This window comes from Rhinolophus ferrumequinum, chromosome X (genome assembly GCF_004115265.2).
Source record: "Rhinolophus ferrumequinum isolate MPI-CBG mRhiFer1 chromosome X, mRhiFer1_v1.p, whole genome shotgun sequence".
NCBI classification, from domain to species: domain Eukaryota; kingdom Metazoa; phylum Chordata; class Mammalia; order Chiroptera; family Rhinolophidae; genus Rhinolophus; species Rhinolophus ferrumequinum.
In genome coordinates this window covers 20,241,910-20,263,173 of record NC_046284.1, presented here as the reverse complement: position 1 = coordinate 20,263,173, position 21,264 = coordinate 20,241,910, and the positions used below count along the sequence as shown (strand labels likewise).

Genomic DNA, 21,264 nt, shown 5'->3' with positions numbered 1-21,264 from the left:
AATGTGGGATTCAATGTGTTGTAATTTAGTGTTATGGACTGAATGTTTGTATCCACTCAAAATTCATATGTTGAAATCTTAACCCCCAATGTGATGGTATTAGGAGATTGAGGGCCTTTGGGAGATGATGAGGTCATAAGAATGGAGTCCTCATCACTGGATTGCTAGGTGAGGAAACCAAGAAGACAGCCCTCATCAGAACCCTATTTGCTGGTATCCTGATCGTGGACTTCCCCACCGCCAGAACTGTGAGAAATAAATGTGTGTTGTTTAAGCCATACTGTCTCTGGTATTCTGTTATAGCAACCAAATTTAGACATCCAGCCCCTCACAGGATTATACTTTGGATTTGGTTTTCCCAAATCTCAGCATTACAGGAGCTAATGATTTATTTGAAGGCAATTAGAGAATACTGCAGGTCCTTTTCTGGCCCTTGACCTGAGAATGTGAGAACTTGAACCCATCATTTTTCCCCCCTAATTCTCAAACACATATAAGAAGCAACTAACTAACTCTTTTATACTTATCATTGTGACTAAAATGTTCTAAGGTAGCAAATACTTGGTGACTCAGAGCCTGGTTTTTCTATAGGCACGTGATAACAGAGAGATAAAATTTATGAATTAAATAACTCCATTTGCCACTTCCTGCCACACACTACAAAAAGTCTCTTTAACACTGGAAAAAGGGGCACTAATGCCTTTAAATCTAATGGGATTCTAAAAAGATATTCCAGAAAACCCAGAACCAATCCAGTATTAGCCACACTTCAGAGAAAGCAGAACCAGTCAAGGGTATATACACATATAGGAGGTATGATAAAAAAATACAGTGAATGTTTAAATTAAAAAATTATTACAGTAAAAAACACATTGCCATTAAACCCCTTCTAAATACTCCCCTCACTTCGAGCACACTTATCCCGTCATGCTTGCCACTTTCTGAAGCAGTTCTGGAAGTCCTCTTTCGTGAGTGTCTTCAGCTGTGATATCATGGCTTCCTCAATGTCCTGAATTGATTCAAAACGTTTACCCTTCATGGTCATTTTGACTTTGGAAATGAGCTAGAAGTCCCATGGTGCCAGACCGGGTGAATAAGGTGGATGAGGACACAACATAACGTTTTCATTTGACAAAAATTGCCATGTACCAGAAGCGATGTGTGACACAGAGCATTGTCATGATGGAGGATGATTTATTGCACACTTTAAAACACACCTTCTCAGAGTATGCAAGATGCCAAATGGGTACTGGACTTACCAGGGGGATCACTTTATAGATTATGCAGATGCCTGACCACTGCACTGTACACCTGAAGCTGAAGTAGAGTAGTACTGAATGTCAACAATAATTAAATATGTATATATTTATATATAATATTATATGTATATATAATGTATATATATGCACATATATAATATTGTATGTATATATATACACACAAATAGGTATTTGTAATGAAATCAAACTATTCCTTTAACCCTGCAGCGCTGTGGATTGCAAGAAAATACAAAGGAAATGACTTGCTTACTTCCTCTCTTCAGGAAGCCATAGCCTTCAGAAGAAATTAAAAGTGTGACTTCTTTTTTAAAGATTTTATTGGGGACGGGGAACAGGACTTTTATTGGGGAACAGTGTGTACTTCCAGGACTTTTTTCCAAGTCAAGTTGTTGTCCTTTCAATCTTAGTTGTGGAGGGGCACGTGCCGTTCAGCTTCAAGTTGTTGTCCTTTCAGTCTTAGCTGTGGAGGGCACAGCTCAGTTCCAGGTCCAGTTGCCGTTGCTAGTTGCAGGGGGCGCAGCCCGCCGTCCCTTGCGGGAGTGAACCGGCAACCTTGTGGTTCAGAGCCCACTGGCCCATGTGGGAATCGAACCGGCAGCCTTCGGAGTTAGGAGGGCGGAGCTCCAACCTCCTGAGCCACTGGGCCGGCCCCAAAATGTAACTTTTTATACATACATATGTGTAGTCATGGGATGTAAAGTATAGCATAAGGAATATAGTCAAGGGTATTGTAACAGCTTTATAGGATGTCAGAGGGATAGTAGACTTGGGGGGGTTATCACTTGGTGAGGGGTGTAAATGTATAATCATTATGTTGTTTTATATACCTAAAACTAATATTAAAAAAACAACAACACACCTCTCAACCGTAGCACACACCCTACTGACTACACCAAACAAGCTGAAACTTGTCACACACTGTTAGTAAGGTTCGATGTGCCACTTCCCATATTGAAGATCCCTGCCTTTCTGTTGGATGGCACTCGGCAGCATTTACCGTATTTTTTTATCACACCTAGTATATGTGTATTTGTATATATATGAGTATATATATATATATATACACACACACACACACATCTGTGTGTACATATAACACATATATGTTTATATGTAATATATACTTTTTAAAATATATAAATTAAAAATATATGAAATATATATAATAAAGGGAATTGTTACATGGAATTGGCCTTATAAATTATTTGGAAGTAGGTACAATGTCTCTGTCTGTAAGGCTGTTGTTTCTCGTAGAATGCTGAAGAAGGGCAAACATTCAGGAAGGGAAGATCATAAGCAGGCGGGCTCCTGCAAGCACCAGCAGAAACTCCATGGGGACTGACTGAAGCCCAGAGCTGTTCTTGCCTCTGACCTTGGAGACAAAGGGTACCTTGCAGAAGCAGAGATCCTTCGGAACAGAATCGAGCACACATTCCTGGCCCTGAAGTCAGAGAGGCTGAAGGCAGATACGAGGAATGTAGAACAACTGCAGGCCTATGTGCTGCTTCACAGCAATCAGGTGAATCAGCAGACTAGCATCGGGTGTGAGCCACGTAATGGTCAGTGCTTCCCTCTGCCCCTGAACATCTCCCAGAATCTCCCTTGTCGCTTCTATTCAGAAACATACAAGAATAAGGACTGTGGAAATTGTAGCTCAGCCTAGCCACATTGTCACATGACAAAGGCATCAAATGGCCATTGTATGAAAGCAGAGCGGTGGAATTCATGCAGCAGAGAAGAAATTCCAGAGCGGGCAGTTAAATAGGCACATGCCAGGGGGAGTGTATTCACCAAGCTCATTGGGAACATACCCGTTCTATGACTGGGTGGAAGTGGCCACGGTGGGGATTTGAGGAAGGTGAGCCGTTAATGCAGATAACAGTTATGTTTAACCTTCCCATTGTTAGTTTATCAACTAGAACTAGGTGAGGCCTTGTAGAAGATTTGATTTTACATTTCTTAACATAAACTGACAAGATTATCTGCATTGTTACATGAGCTGTCAAGAATGGTAGTTCAGTTTCCTAGATTTTAGGGTTAAAAATAGACCCTTTTACTGATACTGTTGATTTTACTGTTGATTGCAGGAAGGTTTTTGCATAGTGTTTTCATAGGTGTTTTCAAGATGAAAAATGGGCTGTGAGGTTCCTAAACAAACACTCTACTCGTATTACTTCTGTAGCAACTTTTAATTTATCAGAGCAGTTGGTGAAAACTCCCTTTCTGGGCTCACCAAACCATATTTTGTACTAGAGGAATATAGTGGAGGCACAAAATTAGTGTGCTTAAAGAAATACAGCCCCCAGTGAGCAGGGGGGCATTTACTTCAAATGTGTGGTGCTCCTGGAACTGGGCAAGAAGCAGCACTGTGCGCTCCGCAGTCTGGAGACTTGGTTTCCGGTCTCTGCTCTGGCACTGGCTGCCTATGACTTTAAATGGTTCCTTCCCTTCTTGGGGCCTCATTTGTGTCTCTTTAAAATAACAATCCCAGAATAGATGATGTCATAAAATCCTTGTGGTCTGAACATTCTTGTCTGGGGAGATGGCTTTCCCTGGCCACAGCTGTGGTGTGACTCTATACCTTTATTCTAAAATCTGAAAATGACTTAGTTGGAAAACAAATCAGTTTCTATGAGGAATTTAAGGTAATTCACAGACACTCATTATAATGTTTCCTTCATTCAACAAATGTTTGTTGAGGGATTTCTATTGCTGGGTACTCTGGTAGACACTGGGGGAGACAGTAGTGAAGAAGATCAGATGGTCTGGTACCTCATGCATCTTACACTTCAGGACGTCAGTAACTTAGGAGTGCATTTGGCTGCACTGTCAGAAAACCTTGCCGAGCACAGGGATGGCTCAGGGTCTCACACAATCAGAAGTTCACAGGGGCAGGCAAAGCAGGGCCAGGACTAGGCTGAGACAAGTGAGGCAGTTACCCCAGGTGCAAAATTTTGGGGGCTGCCAAAGCACTTGGTAATCAAGATAAATAATAGTTTACTGTCATTTAAAATATATATATATATATAAATTAATGCAAAATTTCCATGATGAACACAATATCAACACTTTAAGTAAAGACAGGATTCAATCTTGCATTTGCATAACCCTGGGAATCATGCACTTGGAAAGGGCAGTGGGTGCCACAGACCAATGCTGAAAAAAATGTCTTACTTTCAATTTCTTCTGAAGGCTATGGCTTCCTAAAGAGAGGAGTTGGCAAGTCATTTCCTTTGTATGTTCCTACAATCCACAGCACCACAGGGTTAAAGGAATTGTTCTCTTTTTTCAATTCTTTGCCCATTTTTTAATCAGGTTGTTTCTGTTGTTGCTGTTGAGTTTTATAAAACTGTATGATTTCACTCATGTGGAATATAAAACAGAAAAATAAACATGAACTAAAAAAAATACAAACTCATAGATGCAGACAACAGAACGATGGTTACCAGAGGAGGAGGAGGATGGGGGGAGTCAAAATGGGTAAAGGGGGTCAAATATATGGTAATAGATGGAAATCAGGTTTTTGGTGGTGAGCATGCAATAGAGTATACAAATATTGAATTATAATGGTGTACATCTGAAATTTACATAATGTTATTAACCAATGTTACCTCAATTTAAAAATTTTCATTTAAAAAAGTGAACCTTGATGTACACGGAATTTTTGAAAAGTCATTTAGGTCAGGAGAATCCCAGGATAATGTGACATAATGTGACAAAACAATCTAATTGTATTAGAAATTTATGAAATAAACATACTGGGGGCGGGGGGGAGGTGTTGACCTAAGTAACTTTGGAAATCAGTGGAGTCTGTAAAACTGAATGCAAGAAAACCTACATAATCACTGTGCTCTAGTTGAAAAAGTTGTTTCCCATGGGAGTACGGGTTAACAATTCTGAAACCACTTTACATATAATTCCGGAATTAAACAACTTAAGTACATGGGTAGCAGATGGTGGGATCCAGGTTTCTCAACGTTGAAGTGGGAGTTTACAGACAAGCAAGGGGAGAAGGTTAGAATGATTTATGTGGTGGTGGATCAAACATCAGTATGAACTCGTGTTTCACGTAATAGGAATATAGATGTTACACACAGAAATATTGATACATAAGTGTATATGCACAGGTTTATTATACACGCATATTATTTCCTTGCTCTGTTAGCTGAAAGGGCCTCAAAGCAAAAAACAAACAAACAAACAAACAAAAACCCAGCATCACTGAGCACAACTAGGGCCCAGATCTTGGTTTCTAATGCCATTATTCAATTAAAGGAACCGGGTTCCTTGAAGAAAAGGCTGATTCTAGGACTGGGGAAGGAAATACACAACATGAGCCTGGAGCATCTTGTAGTGCCAGAAAGTAAGGACGTGGTCCAAAAAAACCCCACAATAATGGGAGTATGTCAGAGGGACACAGGAGCCAAATGAATTTGTTCCAAAACTGGAACAATTTCAACAACAAAAATGAAGTAGTATTGGATAACCCAAAGTATGAAATAAATATTCATGTGCCCAAACTCATATAAATGACATAAATTAATAAATGTATAAGTGGGAGAGAAGAAACATATCTGTGCAGTCAATTCCAAATAATTGATGTAGATACGTCTTCCTCAAGGAGGTAGGTGGAGCGTATCTCCTCACTCCCTAAGTGTGGGCTGTGCATAGTGACTTCCTTCCAGAGTACAGTATGGAAAGGGGAAAAAAAGAGTAACTGTACAGTGGAGAAACATGATAAACACTACTTAGTCAGGTGATCAAGAACTACATCAACAGTGATGTCATGTTAATAAATATATACCCTTGGTATAATAATGGCACATGTGATCCCAGTCTAATAAATGGCAAAAACATCAGACAAATCCCAATAGAGGAATTCTACAAAAATACCTGACCAGTATTCCTTCAAAACTGTCAAGGTCATCAGAAACAAGGAAAGTCTAAGAAACTGTCACAGTCAAGAGATGCCTAAGAAGACATTTTGACTAAATGTAATGTGGTACCCTGGATGAAACCCTGGAACACAGAAAGGACATTAGGTAAAAACTAAGGAAATCCTAACATTAACTGTGGGTAATAATAACGCATCAATATTGGTTCATTGATTATATCAGATGTATCACTCTAACATGTCAATAATAGGGAAAATTGCATGGCGGTATGCAGAAACTCTGTGTGCTACCTTCCCAACTTTTCTACAAATCTAAGTTCTAAAAACAGTTGTTTAGAAAATACCATTTTAAAGAAGAGGAAGAGGGACTATTTAAAACAGACTAGAGATGCACTCACCAATGTAATTTGTGAACCTTGGTGGGGGCAGCTCTAAGTCATTCTGAGGACACATGGGGAAATTTGAATATGAAATAATATTGGATGGTTCATCATTTTCTTAAGTGTGAGGACGGTATTGTGGTTAAATGGGAGAATGTCCTCACTCTTACAGGAGAGGCACTCTGACATATTTAGGGTTGCCATAATGTCATGAAGTGTGATGATGAAGTGTGCAACTTACGGCAAACAATTCAGGAGAGGAAAAAAGCACATTTGAGAAAACAAAAGCAAAAGTGGCAAAATGTTAGGAATGGTGACTCCAAATGAAAGTATCATGGCTTTCATCATACTATTCTTTTATGTTTTCTGTAACTTTGAAATTTTTCAAAATGAAATTTTAGGAAAAATATCAACAAATTTTAGAATGGGACAAAATGATACTAAAGTTCATCTGGAAATATAAACATGCAAGAATAACTAGGAACAAATCTTGAAAATAATGAGACATGGACTATTAAAGCCAAATATGAAAATGGGTAACAACTTAAAATAATTAAAAGACGGGTAATTTTTGCAACAGATCTAAATACATATGGGAAGTTCAATGTATGAATAAGGATGACTTTTCAAATCAGTGTGTAAAAGTCAATGAAAGCGAGTTGGATAACCACATAGTTATTTGGGGAAGAAAAATGTTGAATCCTTACTTCACTCCTTCTACCTAAATTAATTCCAAATGAATCAAAGATTTACAGGTTAAAAAAACTTAAAAGTATTGGGAAAATACATTTATTCTTAAATGTAAAGGCCTTTTTAAACAAGGCACAAATCCCAGAAGCCATAAAGACTGATAAGTTTAACTACATCAATAAGTAAGTAAGTAAGTAAGTAAATAAATAAATAAATAAATAAATAAAACTCAGGAAAACATCATTAAACATATGACAATGCACCGATATTCATAGCTTACAAAGAGATCATACAAATCAATAAAAAGCAAATCATCTAATAGAAAACAGAACATGACCACACAGTTCACAGAAAATGAAATATAAGAAACCAATAAACACGAAAATGTGTTCTAGGTATCTCCTGCGTTAAAATACATTACAGCTTCCTTAAAATGAAAGATACCATTTAGTCACTTTCAGATGATGAAATTTTAATAAGCTTAGTACCCAATACTGGCATGGGCCTTGTAAAAAAATGTTCTTATTCGTTATATGAGGAACTATAACTGGGCAAAGATTTCTGAAGAACAATTTGGCAATAACTACTGCAATGAAATGAAAAACGCCCTTTGACCCAACAATTCTATTGCTAGGAATGAACCGTCAGTACAATCTCATTATATGTACAAGTACGGTATGTTCACTGCAGTATGGTTTAGCAATAGTAAAATGTTTAAACATGTATAACACATTTATACATTGGAATACCACACAGTCATTAAAAACAATGATGTGTTTCTGTATATACTGGTACAGAAAGATCTTATAATACAGCAAAAAGGCAAGGTACAGAAAATTGGATACCATCTGATTCCATTAATGTAAACTTTTTTTTTCAAGTAAATATTTGCTGGCAAATAATTTTTTTCCTGAAAGAATATACAAGCCACTTTAAGCTGGTTACCTTTGAAAGAGGTATTAGTTGTAGGAAGGAGGCACGTTTTCATTTCATGCCTTTCTGTACCATCTGATTTTTTTGCCATGTGCATATATTATCTTTCCTTTTTCCTCTTTAAAGAATCCTTGATTAGTAGTTTATTTTGAGATATCCCTAGATAGATTTAAATTTATCGGTAGTGCTATTTTTTAAAATACTGTGGATAAGTGTCAAGTTTTGCAAACCATAACTTCCCCTTGGATTTTCATTAATCTTTAGATTTGCCCTTTAATCATGATTTCCTGTTAAGTATAAAATGACATTTTATAATGACAGTTTGGCTATATAACACATTTGTGATGGAATGATTAGACACTGCTACTCAGGGACTAAAATTCTTATACCCCAAAGGTCATTTGATAATTTATAAACATAAATGAGATTACACGTTCTATTTCAACTCCAAAAAACATAAAATTGCAGTAAGACTTTACATATACAATAAAAATTAAAGTATCTATTGAATTTAGTAAAATAGCATCACACTGGAAAAAAAAGAGTCATAAAATTAGCTCTTACATTTTTCTGGGGACAGAGAAACAGAAAAAAAAAGAGATTAAAAGTAAAACAGAAAAAAAAAAAAACACTACCAAAAACAGGGTGAGGGTGAGACAATCATTTATTTATTAGACAGGGCAAGGTCATTTAAAGAGAGGAAACATATCCAAAAGACTGTGTTTAGCTTGGTGTTACAGGCATCGATGCTCACGACAAACACTACTCAATACATCATGGAAACAGGCCACATACAACCAGGAAGATGCTGCCATGCCACTGAAAAAGAAGCTACAGTGCTTAGGAAACAATCACTCGGGAGCTACAGAGCATTGTAGTCTCCAGTTCCCCCGACCTACATTTTCCACAGCTGGGCCAACAGCCCATAGCATTTGGCTGGTTCCCTGGTTAAAAAATGAGTTTTCCTATATTCTGGAGAGCCTTCAATAGTTCAAATGTCGGAATGCCCCTGGAATCATAGTCCACTGCCGGCTGAACTAGCTCACAGCACTCCATTTTGGGGACTACCTTAGGTAGTCATGGCCTGTCTCATAACATTATAAATTCTGAACTGAATCCATTTAGAACTGTTATGATATACCCAAATCTCTTTTAATCCTATGGTACATACTTTAAAAAGACAGCAGAAATTCACTGGAGGAAATTAAGGAGAAATTTGGGAAGCTCACCTGGCCCGAGGTATACAAGCTGCTAGCAAAGTGAGACACGACTGAAAACTGCTATGCCAATTATTTGCCAAATTATTTGGCATCATTTTTAGCAGGACTTTCCTGACTAGGTAAGCAAAGATTTCAATATCCATTCTAGAAACTAGCCAAAATATTATAAGTAGTAGTATGTCACGAATGTTTGGTTATGAGGAAAAACTATTCGGCATAAGATTAACTGAGAAACTAAACTGTTAAGTAGCTGACCCTCCGTCCTCACAGCTAGTGATTTTACCAACGACTTCCTTTCACAGCAGTCACAGTTAGTTCCCAAGATGAGAAAAAAATTCTCACTCCACATAGAACAAAACCATATTTGGGAAGCCAGTCATGAAAGACCAGATATTGTACAAATCCATTTAGATTAAATGACCAGACTAGATAGCCAATCATAGAGATCAAAAGTAGATTGATTAAAAAAAAAAGTAGATTGACTAGTGGTTGCTTGGGACTGGGAGGCATTGGGGTGAAATGAGATGTGACTGCTAGAGGATGCAGGGTTTCTTTTTGGGGTGACGATGACAATATTCCCAAATTGACTGTGGGCATGGTTGCACAACTTAGGACTATGTTACAAAATCACTGAAATGTACCTGTTAAATGGGTAAATTGTAAGCTATGTGAATTACATCTCACTAAAGTTGTTATAAAGCCATATTAGGAAAGGAACACATCCCCAAGAGAGAAGCAAGCAAAAGGCTATTACAGATCATGTCATACCCGAGCAAACGGTATACAAGCCCTACTACTTTGATTTTATCATCACCACTTTCAACCCCTGACTTCACATTTTTAACTCATGTCTAAATGATTTCGGGTTATCAGAACATTGCTAACTTTGTTCTCCTTAGAAAGCAGAGTCAGTGTTCCACAGACAGACTAGGTTGGCAAAACAAAACTAAAACAACAATAAAAACCCAAAGACAAAATAAATCATCTTCTGCTTTGGGGCTGTGTTACCAGGCAGAACAGAAGAGCTGAGGTTCATTTCTAATGGAAAAAAATACCATCAAGTGTAAAGGCATCATCTGATTCTTGCCTAAAGCACATTTCCTCTTCAAATCTCTGTAGTTATTCCCTTTACATCTATAGAATTCAACACAAGCAATGTTTTCATACCTGTAGAATTCAATAAAAGCAATGTTCTCTACAAAGAAATGTTAAGCTTTCTGCAGATCAAAGAGCTAGCCAAATTTCCCTAAAACTAAAATTACTGTTTCTAAAAATATTCTACTCTGTATCCACTTCCTCATCTTCAGCAACATACAATGGAGATGAAAAACTCTAAGCCTGCTAGAAGTCAGAAGCTACAAAACAGTTTCTTAATTTTTTTTACCTTAATTGTTTTTTAAATTAAAGACATTAGTTTCAAATATTTAGACCATATTTGGCCCAATTCCTTTGAAGTCTACTTTTAATGAGAAGTTTATTTTTACTAATTCACTAGCATGGCGTGCAATAAAATAACAGACCTCGAATAAGTTAAACTGCCTAATGAAAAATCAGCTTTCCTCCATGATTACTAGTCTTCTAGGTAAGCATGATAATTAAATCACAAATGGTCTTTTTGGTCTATCTTCAACTATTCTTATATTACATAATCAATTAGGGAAACTTCTTACCGATAAAAGATCACAAGTAGCTTTTACAGCAAGTTGAGTTTGTTAAATATATTTGTTGTGACAAAGAATTTTGGACATAAAAATTGCTCACTGCGCACAGAACCCCAGAGAAGTGATTAAACAAGACAGCTGATGTTAGAAGGTATATGGGAGTCAGGTGGGGTGAAAAGTCACGGATAAATTAAAAACTGACAACTATCTGCTGAAGCAGAGCCATTTTAGGGGGCATTAAAAAACCCGATTAAGTCACCTTTTAAAATCTCTTTAGAGAAGTCCATTTGTTGTTAAGCACTGAAGAACATTTTACTATCACTCATGCTGCAAAATGCAGTAGTCACACTATTTCCAAAAGGATCCTGAAAACTGTAGTGCAAAAGAAAGAGAAATCTAAGAAAATAAATAATTACAAAACCATCATTTTTTTCAAAGAACTGTGTTCAAAACAGTGACTTTTACAAAAGATGAGAATTTGTTTTAAACAAACAAAAAGAATTCTCTCTATGAAAGATCAAAGACTCATTTCACAGATAATTTATACTGCATCAATGATTTGATTAACAGTTTACAAACAAGGGCCATAAGCTTTTTTTTAATTAGGTCTGAAAGATCAATATAAATACTGATGGGGGGGGAGTGTTTTATACCCCAAACTCCGATATTCCAGCTCTGTGTGCTGTCCTGTTGTCATGATTTGATTTGTAAAAATCTTAACGACGCAGTGATTCAAGTTTTCGTAACTTCAACGATGTGTTGGAGGACAGGGCATCTTGGTTTGAAGAATTTGTTGTATCTGAAGGCCGGAACAGCACGCTACCACGATGATTAAACACATAAAATGATGGGTGATTTCTTAATGTGTCAAACGTCCTTAAAAAAAAAAACAGCATGCATTTTAGATAGACCTTTATAAAAGCCTATTTGAAAATAAGCAGGCTTCTGATGAATTATGAATTTGAATGATGAATTATGAATATTTTAAACTAAGTTTAAATCCATGACATCAGACTATAAATAGTAATTACACTGTATGTCATTTTTTTCCTGTATAAGGAAAATGGAAAACCTGGAAAAGCAACACAACATATAGCACTCAAATATTTTATTCAGCCATCCTTTCCAGCATGCCTATGAATAACACAAGTAATCGTTCAACTTTAATCACCTCTGTAGATCTAACACTAGCCCATGCCAAATAGTCTTTTTTAAAAACCAGTACAGAGTTTGTACCTTTGATTATTCTCATTTGGTCCTCGGTCTTCAAGCCCTGTGGTCATTTCACAGATCTGTTTTCCAAGAATCTTTCAAGTACAATGAAAAAATTGCTTTGGCCCTTCTGTACCTGCTGTTGTCCAAATTCATGTATTTTGCTACCACCCACTTAATGTGATTCTGTTTTACTTCTTTCTCTCCTGGTCCCTTGCCTGTGATTCTTAGTAGATTCTTTGTAAGAACAGTAGTGGGTCGTGATAGCGGAGTAGCCTTCCTTCTTTTCCAGTGAGAGATACATAGTCTTTAAAAAAGTTCTTTTTAAACTATGTGTACCTAAATGTATGGCTTTTAGTGGTGGTTTGTTTTTAAACATTATTTTCCTGGAAAAAAACAAATTCCTCCTTTGATAACAACTCTAATATCAAACTCAGCCCACCTAAAAATCCAAGCATACCCCTACATAAAACAAAAAGGCTGAGATGTGACCATTTGAAATACAAACTAAAAAGTAAAAGTAAAAAGAGAGTGAGTTTCCTCTAACACATAAATGTTTATTGTAAATCCTCCTAAGGAAATACCGTAAAGGGTTAAATTTTCCAGGATCAAGAAAGTGGGTAAAGTCCAGAGATGGAAGTGAACAAAGCTAAAGGGTGATTTTACGAAAGTAAGAAATATGACAAAGAAAAGCAAGCAAAGCTCACAAAAATAGCTTAGAAGTACAGAAGAAAAAAAGAAAGCAGAATAACAAATACATCTTAATCCAGGGATAGAAAAGGGCCTGAGAGCAGAGTTTATATAACAGACTAGGTTCAAGTAACAGAGGAAACAGAAGACCCCTTATTACAAAGACTAAGCTGGGACAAGATAAAAAGAGGAAAAAGGAAGGGAGAAAGCAAGGAAAGAGAGGGAAGGGGAGGCAGAGAGGGAGGAAAGAAGGGAAAAAGTACTGAGGGAATATCTTACATCTTCCTATATACCTATTTCCATCCACCCATCCATCCACCCAACAAACAAATAATTTTAAGCAACCACATATAACATCTTATGCTAATGTCAATAATGTGCCATTCAACTTCCATCTTTCCTATCATCTCAAACACTGCCTCAATATTCTTACTTCATTACTCATAAAGACTGTATAATCAAAATATAAAAACAAAACCGACTTTTATGTACCAGAATATATACACTTAACATCATGTAAATGAAGCAAAACCCCCAAGAAATTAAATGCATACAAAAAAGGAAAAGACTTACTTATTTTTTAGTTCTGAAGTGGCATCCATGTCTTTAAACTCCCCTGCAATATGAACTATACCATAACAGGTAACTGCAAAGGCCAGAAGTGTCTGAAGAACTATCTGTGAGTATAAAGACTGAGATTACCAAATAACATACAAATATTATTATAAAAATTTACAATTTTCTCCCCATCTCTTTTTAACCGCCAATAGGTATTTCTCCCAGATCCTATCAAGGAGTCAATTCTCATTTTGAATGATTTGAACTTAGACACAATAAAATCTTCTATAAATTCTGTGGATTGCCTGCAAAACTGCTTATGCAGTTTGCTCAAATAGCAAAAAAAAAAAAAAAAAAAAAAAAAAAATACTGAGCCATTCAAAACTAAGTTATCAACTATTACCTGCTTCCAAGAGCAAATAAGAATTTTTTAATGTATTATTGTTAAATATCAGACTATCAAAAAAAATATCACACTATCAAAAGAACACCTTTTACCTACCACCCAGCTTAAGAAACAGAACGTTACCAGTACCTTTTAAATCTCATGTGTCTCTCTGCACTTATAGCCTTCACCCTCCCTCTCAAAGTTAACTATTGTCCCAAATTGTGTATTAATCAGTACTTTGCTTTGCTTTATAATTTTACCAGCTACATATGCACCTCTAAAACATATATTGCTTACTTTTCCCCATTTTGAACTTTTTCATGAGAGTCATCCCTGTTGTAGTATATACCGTGTTTCCCCGAAAATAAGACCCAGCGGGACAATCAACTCTAATGCTCTAATGTGTCTTTTGGAGCAAAAATTAATATAAGACCCGGTATTATATTATTTTATAATTCATATTATATTATATTACATTATATTATATATTACATTATATAACACCAAGTCTTATGTTATAGTAAAATAAGACCTGGTTTTACGTTAATTTTTGCTCCAAAAGATACATTAGAGCTGATTGTCCAGCTAGGTCTTGTTTTCAGGGAAACGCGGTAGTTACAGTCCATTCATTTTCATTACGTTTTATGTTTCATTATATGAAAATAAAACGATTTATCCATTCCACTGTCAATGGTTATGTGGGCTGTTTCCTGTGTGTTCCTTTTACAATGTCAACATGGATATCCTTGTGTCGTCTCCTGGTGCATGGGAGTAGAATCACAGGTGTCAAGTAGATGCACGTTCAACTTCATTAAGTAATACTAAGCTGCTTTCCAAAGAGGTTGTGCAAGAAAAAAACTTGCAATAAATGCTTGATATTAACCAACATGGGATTACAGGTATATTTTATTTTCTTAATTGTGATTTTGTCTATTTTTCAAAATCTCCAATTTGCAAACCGAAAAAAGTTATTCTAAACAGATATAAATGAATGTGCCTGTGTGTGTGTGTGTGTGTGTGTGTGTGTGTGTGTGTATCTACCACAAAGCAGAAGTGACGGGAAAATGAAGTTAATAGCCATATCGACCATATCTTTAATCACAGACAACTAAACTTAAAATTAGCCACAAGCTATTACTCTAACTTTCTAAATTAAAACCAGATGTCATGTTGCACCAGTTTACATTCCCACCAGTAGTGCAGCAAGATCTATTTCATATACTGCAATCATGGGCACCATTAACAAGAATGTGGTAAATCTATGAGTCATCAGGAAAATGTATCAAGACAGATTGTCAGGTAATAAAAAACCTAATTATAAAACTATACATATATACAGAGGCATAATAACTTTTAAAGCAAAATTCTGCACGCTTTGATTAGGTAAAACTATACAGACATAAATAAAGATAATATTCTTTATGTACAGGAAGAAAACTGAACTACTGATACACTCCAAACTGTTCAGAATAGAAGTAGAATTGCTGAGCAATGGGGTCAGGTTGTTTTTCTGTTGTTATTACGGGTTCAGTTTTCCTTTTTACAGTTACTGTTTGATTCTGTTACAAAGAACTTATTATTTTTTAATTTAAAATCCAATAAAGATAAAAATTGTGACTGAAGCCCACATATCATTTTAAATTAAAAAACACTTCCTTGTTTCTTAGTTTTACCACCTATGTATATGTCCCTAAACAATGTTTTGTTAGGTTTGCTTGTTCTTAAACTTTATACGAAAAGGAACTGTTCAAAAAAAATAAAGCCAATCAACGTTTTAAATCCATCTCAGACTACGGACAGAGCAACTTCTAGAAAGACTATTTAAAGTACAGTTCTAGAAAACAAACAAATCTTTTGTTTCCAACTCTTTGGGTTTTACAATGAGCGACAGAAAGTAGAGAACAGATGTAATTTCATGTCTGTAAAATTTTAAGAGAATAAAAACCATTAAAAATATTATTATAAGTAAGCTATACGGCTAATTTTTAAAATATATGTTAATAGAATATAAATGACCAACTTACATCTATTGGCAGTGATTCATCTTCCTTTTCTGTTAATCGCATATAAGAACGATCTATAAACCAGAAGCACACCATTAAGGAAATTGTAACCCATTTTTCTTTCTTAAAATGCAAGCAAATCAATATACCAAAGGAGCAGCTGACGTATGCTACATAAAGTAACGCTAATCCTGGATTCCTCAAATACCTCTATTTACTAAGGCTGTCAGACTTATCTTGAACTATTTTATTTTCTTCATGACCTGCTTTGTCACCTTATACAACGGGTAAGAGTGAAAGGTGAGCAAGTATGAGGAAGAAATAACTAAACATATTACTACAGGAAAACTATTAATATAATCCTCTGAAATGAACCATTTCTTTCACTAATTGGTCACAGAAATCACAATTATTTAAAAATTAATAAGCCTACAGAAAATCTCAACTCTGAAATAGCACCACCATCACATAGAATTGGTATGGAAATGTTTTTCCTGAGAGAATATGCTGGGGGCATTGGTGGAACAGGAAAAATTCCAGGACATCAGTTTCTGTCTCTGAGATTAAATTATAATGCTGCTGCTTATTAGCCTCGGGAAGCAACAAGGTATGAAGGAAAAGGATCAGGATTTGGAAGCTGATAAGCTTGGATCATAAATACCAGGTCTTCAATTACTGTAACTGACGTTATCTCATTCAACGTAAGACATTCTCACACACAAAAAGTAACATGTAGCTCAATTTCAGTGTTACAACGGAGGAGTGGGAGGGCAAGTGTGTCTTAGAATCAAAGAAATACAGGAGCTATCTTTTCACTGCCTAAGTTTCTGCAACAGTAAAAGGGGAATAATGTGAGGATTAGACAAGATACCTGATACATGTTCTGCCATAATAAAGTTCATCACCATTGTATGCTATCTGCTGCCACAATCTGACATTACACAATTAGCCTCACAGGTAAATATTAGTCTCTTTCCAACATGAGCATTATAAAGAGGTCCTACTGCAGTGAAATGTCACAAGGCATTTTCATCTCACTGGAAACACAAAAACACAAAATCCTAATTCTACTGGAACCTTGCATAATCCCTATTTAATAATGTATCGTGAACCAAAAAAACCCAAATTGTTTGAGTGGATGTGTATTGACTCTCAAAAGAGAATGCGTTTTGAGACACTTCTGAAGTTTTCTCTTACAGGGTTTATCATAAGGACAAGTGCAAAAGAAAAAAAATCAAACCAATACCAAAAATAGGTTTTGGCTGACTTCCTACTGTCTGTGCAGTTCCCAGCTAGCTTTTTTCTTTGCATGAAGCCTAATCTGACTCTAACACTGCCTTTACCCAGGCATGTCCTCATCCGTAAAACTAAGGGGTTTTACTGGAGCAATGATCTGGCTCCAGTACCTTAAAATTTTACGGCTGAACTCTAACTGTAGAAAATGCCGCAGTACTCCACAGAATCCTCCCTTCCCCTAGGGCGGTGCTTCTCAAAGGAATACGCACACAAGTCACCTGGGGATCTCACTGAAATGCAGATTTGGATTCAACAGATCTGGGGCGGGCATTTCTAACAAGCTCCTAGGTGATTACAACCCTGCTGGTCTGTTGAACATACTTGCGTAGCAAAGCTCTATCTAGGACTAAGCCAGTCTCCTGGTAGCTTTACATACTTTCAGCGTGGCATCTGTATCACTTTATTGCAATTATTTCTTGATCCATTTGTTTCTCCACTTGCCTTTGAACTCCCTCAGGGTATCACTGTACCTCTAGCACCTAAGCACACACAATTTCAACCAATTCTCCAAGACTAAATTCTATAAAGCAGTGTAGCACATAGGCTCTAGAGTCAAATCGCTCGTCTTTAAATCCTGGCCCCACCATTTCTCATCTCTAATTTTGTGCAAGTTTTCTAGCTGTGTCTCAATTTCTTCATCTTTCAAAGACGATAATAACAATAATAGCTACCTCACAGGGATTTTGGTAGGACTGAATTATATAATATTAGGTTGGTGCAAAAATAATTGCTGTTTTTGCAATTATTTTTAACCTTTTAAACCGCAATTACTTTTGCACCAACCTAATACACGTAAAGTGCTTAGTTCGGTCCCTGGCACTAGGTAAGTACTTAATAATGTTAACTATTGTCATTATCATTAAAGATTGGAGCTTTGGAGAAACATGCACAGAACAGAGGAGACTGGGGAAACATGACAACTAAATGTAATGTGATACCCGGGATTGATTCCTAGAACAGAAAGAAGACATTAATGGAAAAACTGGTGACTCCAAACAAAAGCTAGACTTTCATTAATAATAATATAACAATGTCAGTTTCTGACTTGCAACAGTATACTATGGTAAGATGTTACACATGGTAGAAACTGGGTAAAGACTACACAGTAACTTTCTATAGTATGTTTGCAACTTTTCTGTCAATCTGAAACTTCTAAATAAAAATGTATTGAAAACTAAGTGGCATTGTTGGGGTGGCCGGTTAGCTCAGATGGTTAGAGCGTGGTGCTAATAACACCAAGATTGCTGGTTCGATCCCCGAATGGGCCACTGTGAGCTGTGCCCTCCTTAAAAAAAGAAAAAAAGTGGCATTTCCTTTAGACAATGTCATAATACGTGCATGTATTAAGTAGTTAAAATAATTGGATCATTTTAATTACATATAATAAACAGAACAAAAGGATTTAACTTGAAAAAAAATTGGAGCTTTGAAGGAATTCACGTTTCATATTATACTTTATTCCTAAAGATGGAAAAGTAATCTAGCAAATAAAGGAGAATAAAGTTCAAGTTTGAATTCACATCCTTCATTCAACAAATTTATAGAGTACCTACTGTAGGGAAAACCATCCTAGGCACTGGCACTGATATTACAGCAATAAATAAAAAACATACCTTGTCCCTGCCTTCATGGGCTCTGTAAGCTAGGACAGGGGTCAGCCAACTGTACCTTTAAAGGGCCGGATAATAAATATTTTAGGCTTTGCAGGCCATACTGTCTCTATCACAACTACTCAACTCTGCCCTTAGAAAGTAGCCAGATAATACCTAAATGAATGGATGTGACTGTGAAAAAACTTCATTAATGGATATTGAAACCTGGATTTTATATAACTGTCATGGATCATAAAATGATATTCTTTTGCCTTCCCCCCACCCACAACAAATTAAAAATGTAGAATCATCCTTAGCTCACTATGAAAACAGGAGGGAAGCTGCATTTGGCCCACATGCCAGAGTCTGCTGACCCTTGGTCTAGGAGAGAAGGAAGACATCGAAACAGATCAGCTGTCTCAAGACTGCACTGCATCTGCTGCTGGACTCTTCTTGACAATACAATTTTATCTGTATGATAAAAGTAGTTCTACTTTTTTTTTTTTCATTTAAACTTCCCAATCACTCTGTGACATAGAAAGGGCAAGAATTAAAATCAACCTCAGTGAAGCATCAGAGAAGGGACATGACTTGTCCAAGGTCACACAGATTTAGTGGCAAAGCAAGTTTTTAAGAACCAGCCCTCCAGACGACCAGTCCAGAGTCTTTCCCCTGTACCACAGTCCCTGAGGCAAACGGTCACCTAACTTCTCAGTCACTGTCTGGACAGCCCAGGAGTGCCCAAGAGGCTGTCCACCTAGTTGTCATGGGACCGTGAGCATCCAAGGTCCTCAGTCTGACTCTCTGCCTGACCAGCCCCGCGCTGGATTTGACATCACTTGTCCTGGATTCCCAGAGACTCCCTCTTTGCCCACCCTGCAGCCCGCCCGTCTCGCTCTGAGCCCTCCCTGACACCTGCCTTCTAACGCTGCTTCAATCTTCCACCAGGGAGCCCCGCATCTTTTCTCCTAATCACCCCAAACTCTGAGGTCTTGAATGACCCTTCCTGGGACACTCGGTCTGACACTCCCTCTGGGGTGCGCCCACACACCGTCCCTGGAGTCCCGCACAGGAGCTGTCCGCGTCCCCCAGGCACTTACGCTGCGCAGCGGAAAAGGCCGCGTGGGCCAGGGCAAAGAGGCCGATGCCCACCAGCCCCTTCCACAATGACGGCGCCATGATTCCGGACGAACAGCAGCCCAACAAAAGCAGTGTAGGGCAGCAAAGCAGTTCCCTCTTTTACCGGCGGGTGTCCGCGCAGAATGATGACGTCACTAGACCCCTGGGCGCCAAGTGCCTCGCAGAGGTGGAAAATCCGAAGAGCCCCGAGAAAACGGAAACAGGAATGACGGGAAGAAAAGGCAAGCACACTGAAAAAGGTCCGCGAGTGCCCGCGAGCCGAGCCTGCGCCGCACTGCCTCTCTGCGAGGGGGCGAAGCTGAGCGGGGCGGGGGAACTGCGGGGGGGGCAATAAAAGAAGAAGCGAAAGCTGACCAATGGGGAAACGGAGAGGAAAGGCGCCAGCAAATGAGCGTGGGCCGCGGGGCAAGGGGCAGGACTTTTGGAGAGGCATGGGCGGGGCCTGTGGAGAGGCCCGGGTGGGGCCGAGGGGCTGGGGGCTGGAGGGATTGGTTTAAAGGCCATGGGTGTTGGGTTTCTGTCCCCGGCAGGGGGTTTTCGTTTGTTTGTTTTGCTTTTCCCTCAAGCTGTGTCCTTTGTTTTCTGTTGGCTTTTCCTATGCTTCAGTCCTTTGGGAACCGGCACTACTGAAGGAGGCAAGAATGTGAAAGCAAAGGAAAACAGCCTGGGATTTGGAGCCTCAAACACGTGGCACGCTTAGGGGGATGCTCACAGCAAGAGTTAGTTTCCTTCTCCTTACCTTCAAAAGGTCTTTAAGAAAGATTCGCGCCCAAAGGGGTGTAGCGCAGCGGGAGTGTTTTGTCATGAAAAGAACCAGTTTACTTTAGGGAAAAATGAAAGGGGAGGAATAAAAGGATGCTAACAACTCGGGCCCATCTTGTCTTTGTCTCTCTGTCTCTGTCTCTCTCTCTCTGATTAGAATAAAATGCACACTTCTTTCAAAATTTTTCTTTGTTTTCATCCCCTAAAATGTAGACATTCAATAGTGAGGTTCACCCCTTGACCTCTTTTCACTCTGCTCTTCGGTGAGCTCATCTATTCATTTCCACCGCTTCAGTCATCAGAGATATCACAGTGACTCCAAATCAACATCTCTATCTCTAATCTCTCCTCAGCTCCAGATCTGCATTTCCGACTACCTGCTGGCCATTTATTTCTATCCGGTGGCACTTCAAACGTAATATAGCCAAAATAGAATTTGTCCCTTTCCCCCCAAACTCTGCACCAATCCCTCCAGTGCTCTCTGACTGGCACAGGGTTGTAAACGGCGTATCACAAGGTAAATGCATAATATGATCACCATTCTTTCCCCTCGACTCTGTCAGAA

The 21,264-nt window shown here is 37.9% G+C and overlaps 1 protein-coding gene across 1 annotated transcript; it reads right to left on the bottom strand.

Moving 5' to 3' along the window:
• Nucleotides 1-8,823: 8,823 nt before the first annotated feature.
• On the bottom strand, nucleotides 8,824-20,229 carry MMGT1 (membrane magnesium transporter 1). The gene is made up of 4 exons (XM_033116318.1): nucleotides 19,898-20,229; nucleotides 15,931-15,983; nucleotides 13,534-13,637; nucleotides 8,824-11,934 (listed from the first exon to the last, which is right to left on the bottom strand). The coding sequence occupies exons 1-4, from the start codon at nucleotides 19,974-19,976 to the stop codon at nucleotides 11,775-11,777; spliced, it is 396 nt and encodes a 131-aa protein (XP_032972209.1). The 5' UTR covers nucleotides 19,977-20,229; the 3' UTR covers nucleotides 8,824-11,774.
• Between the last annotated feature and the right edge of the window lie 1,035 nt (nucleotides 20,230-21,264).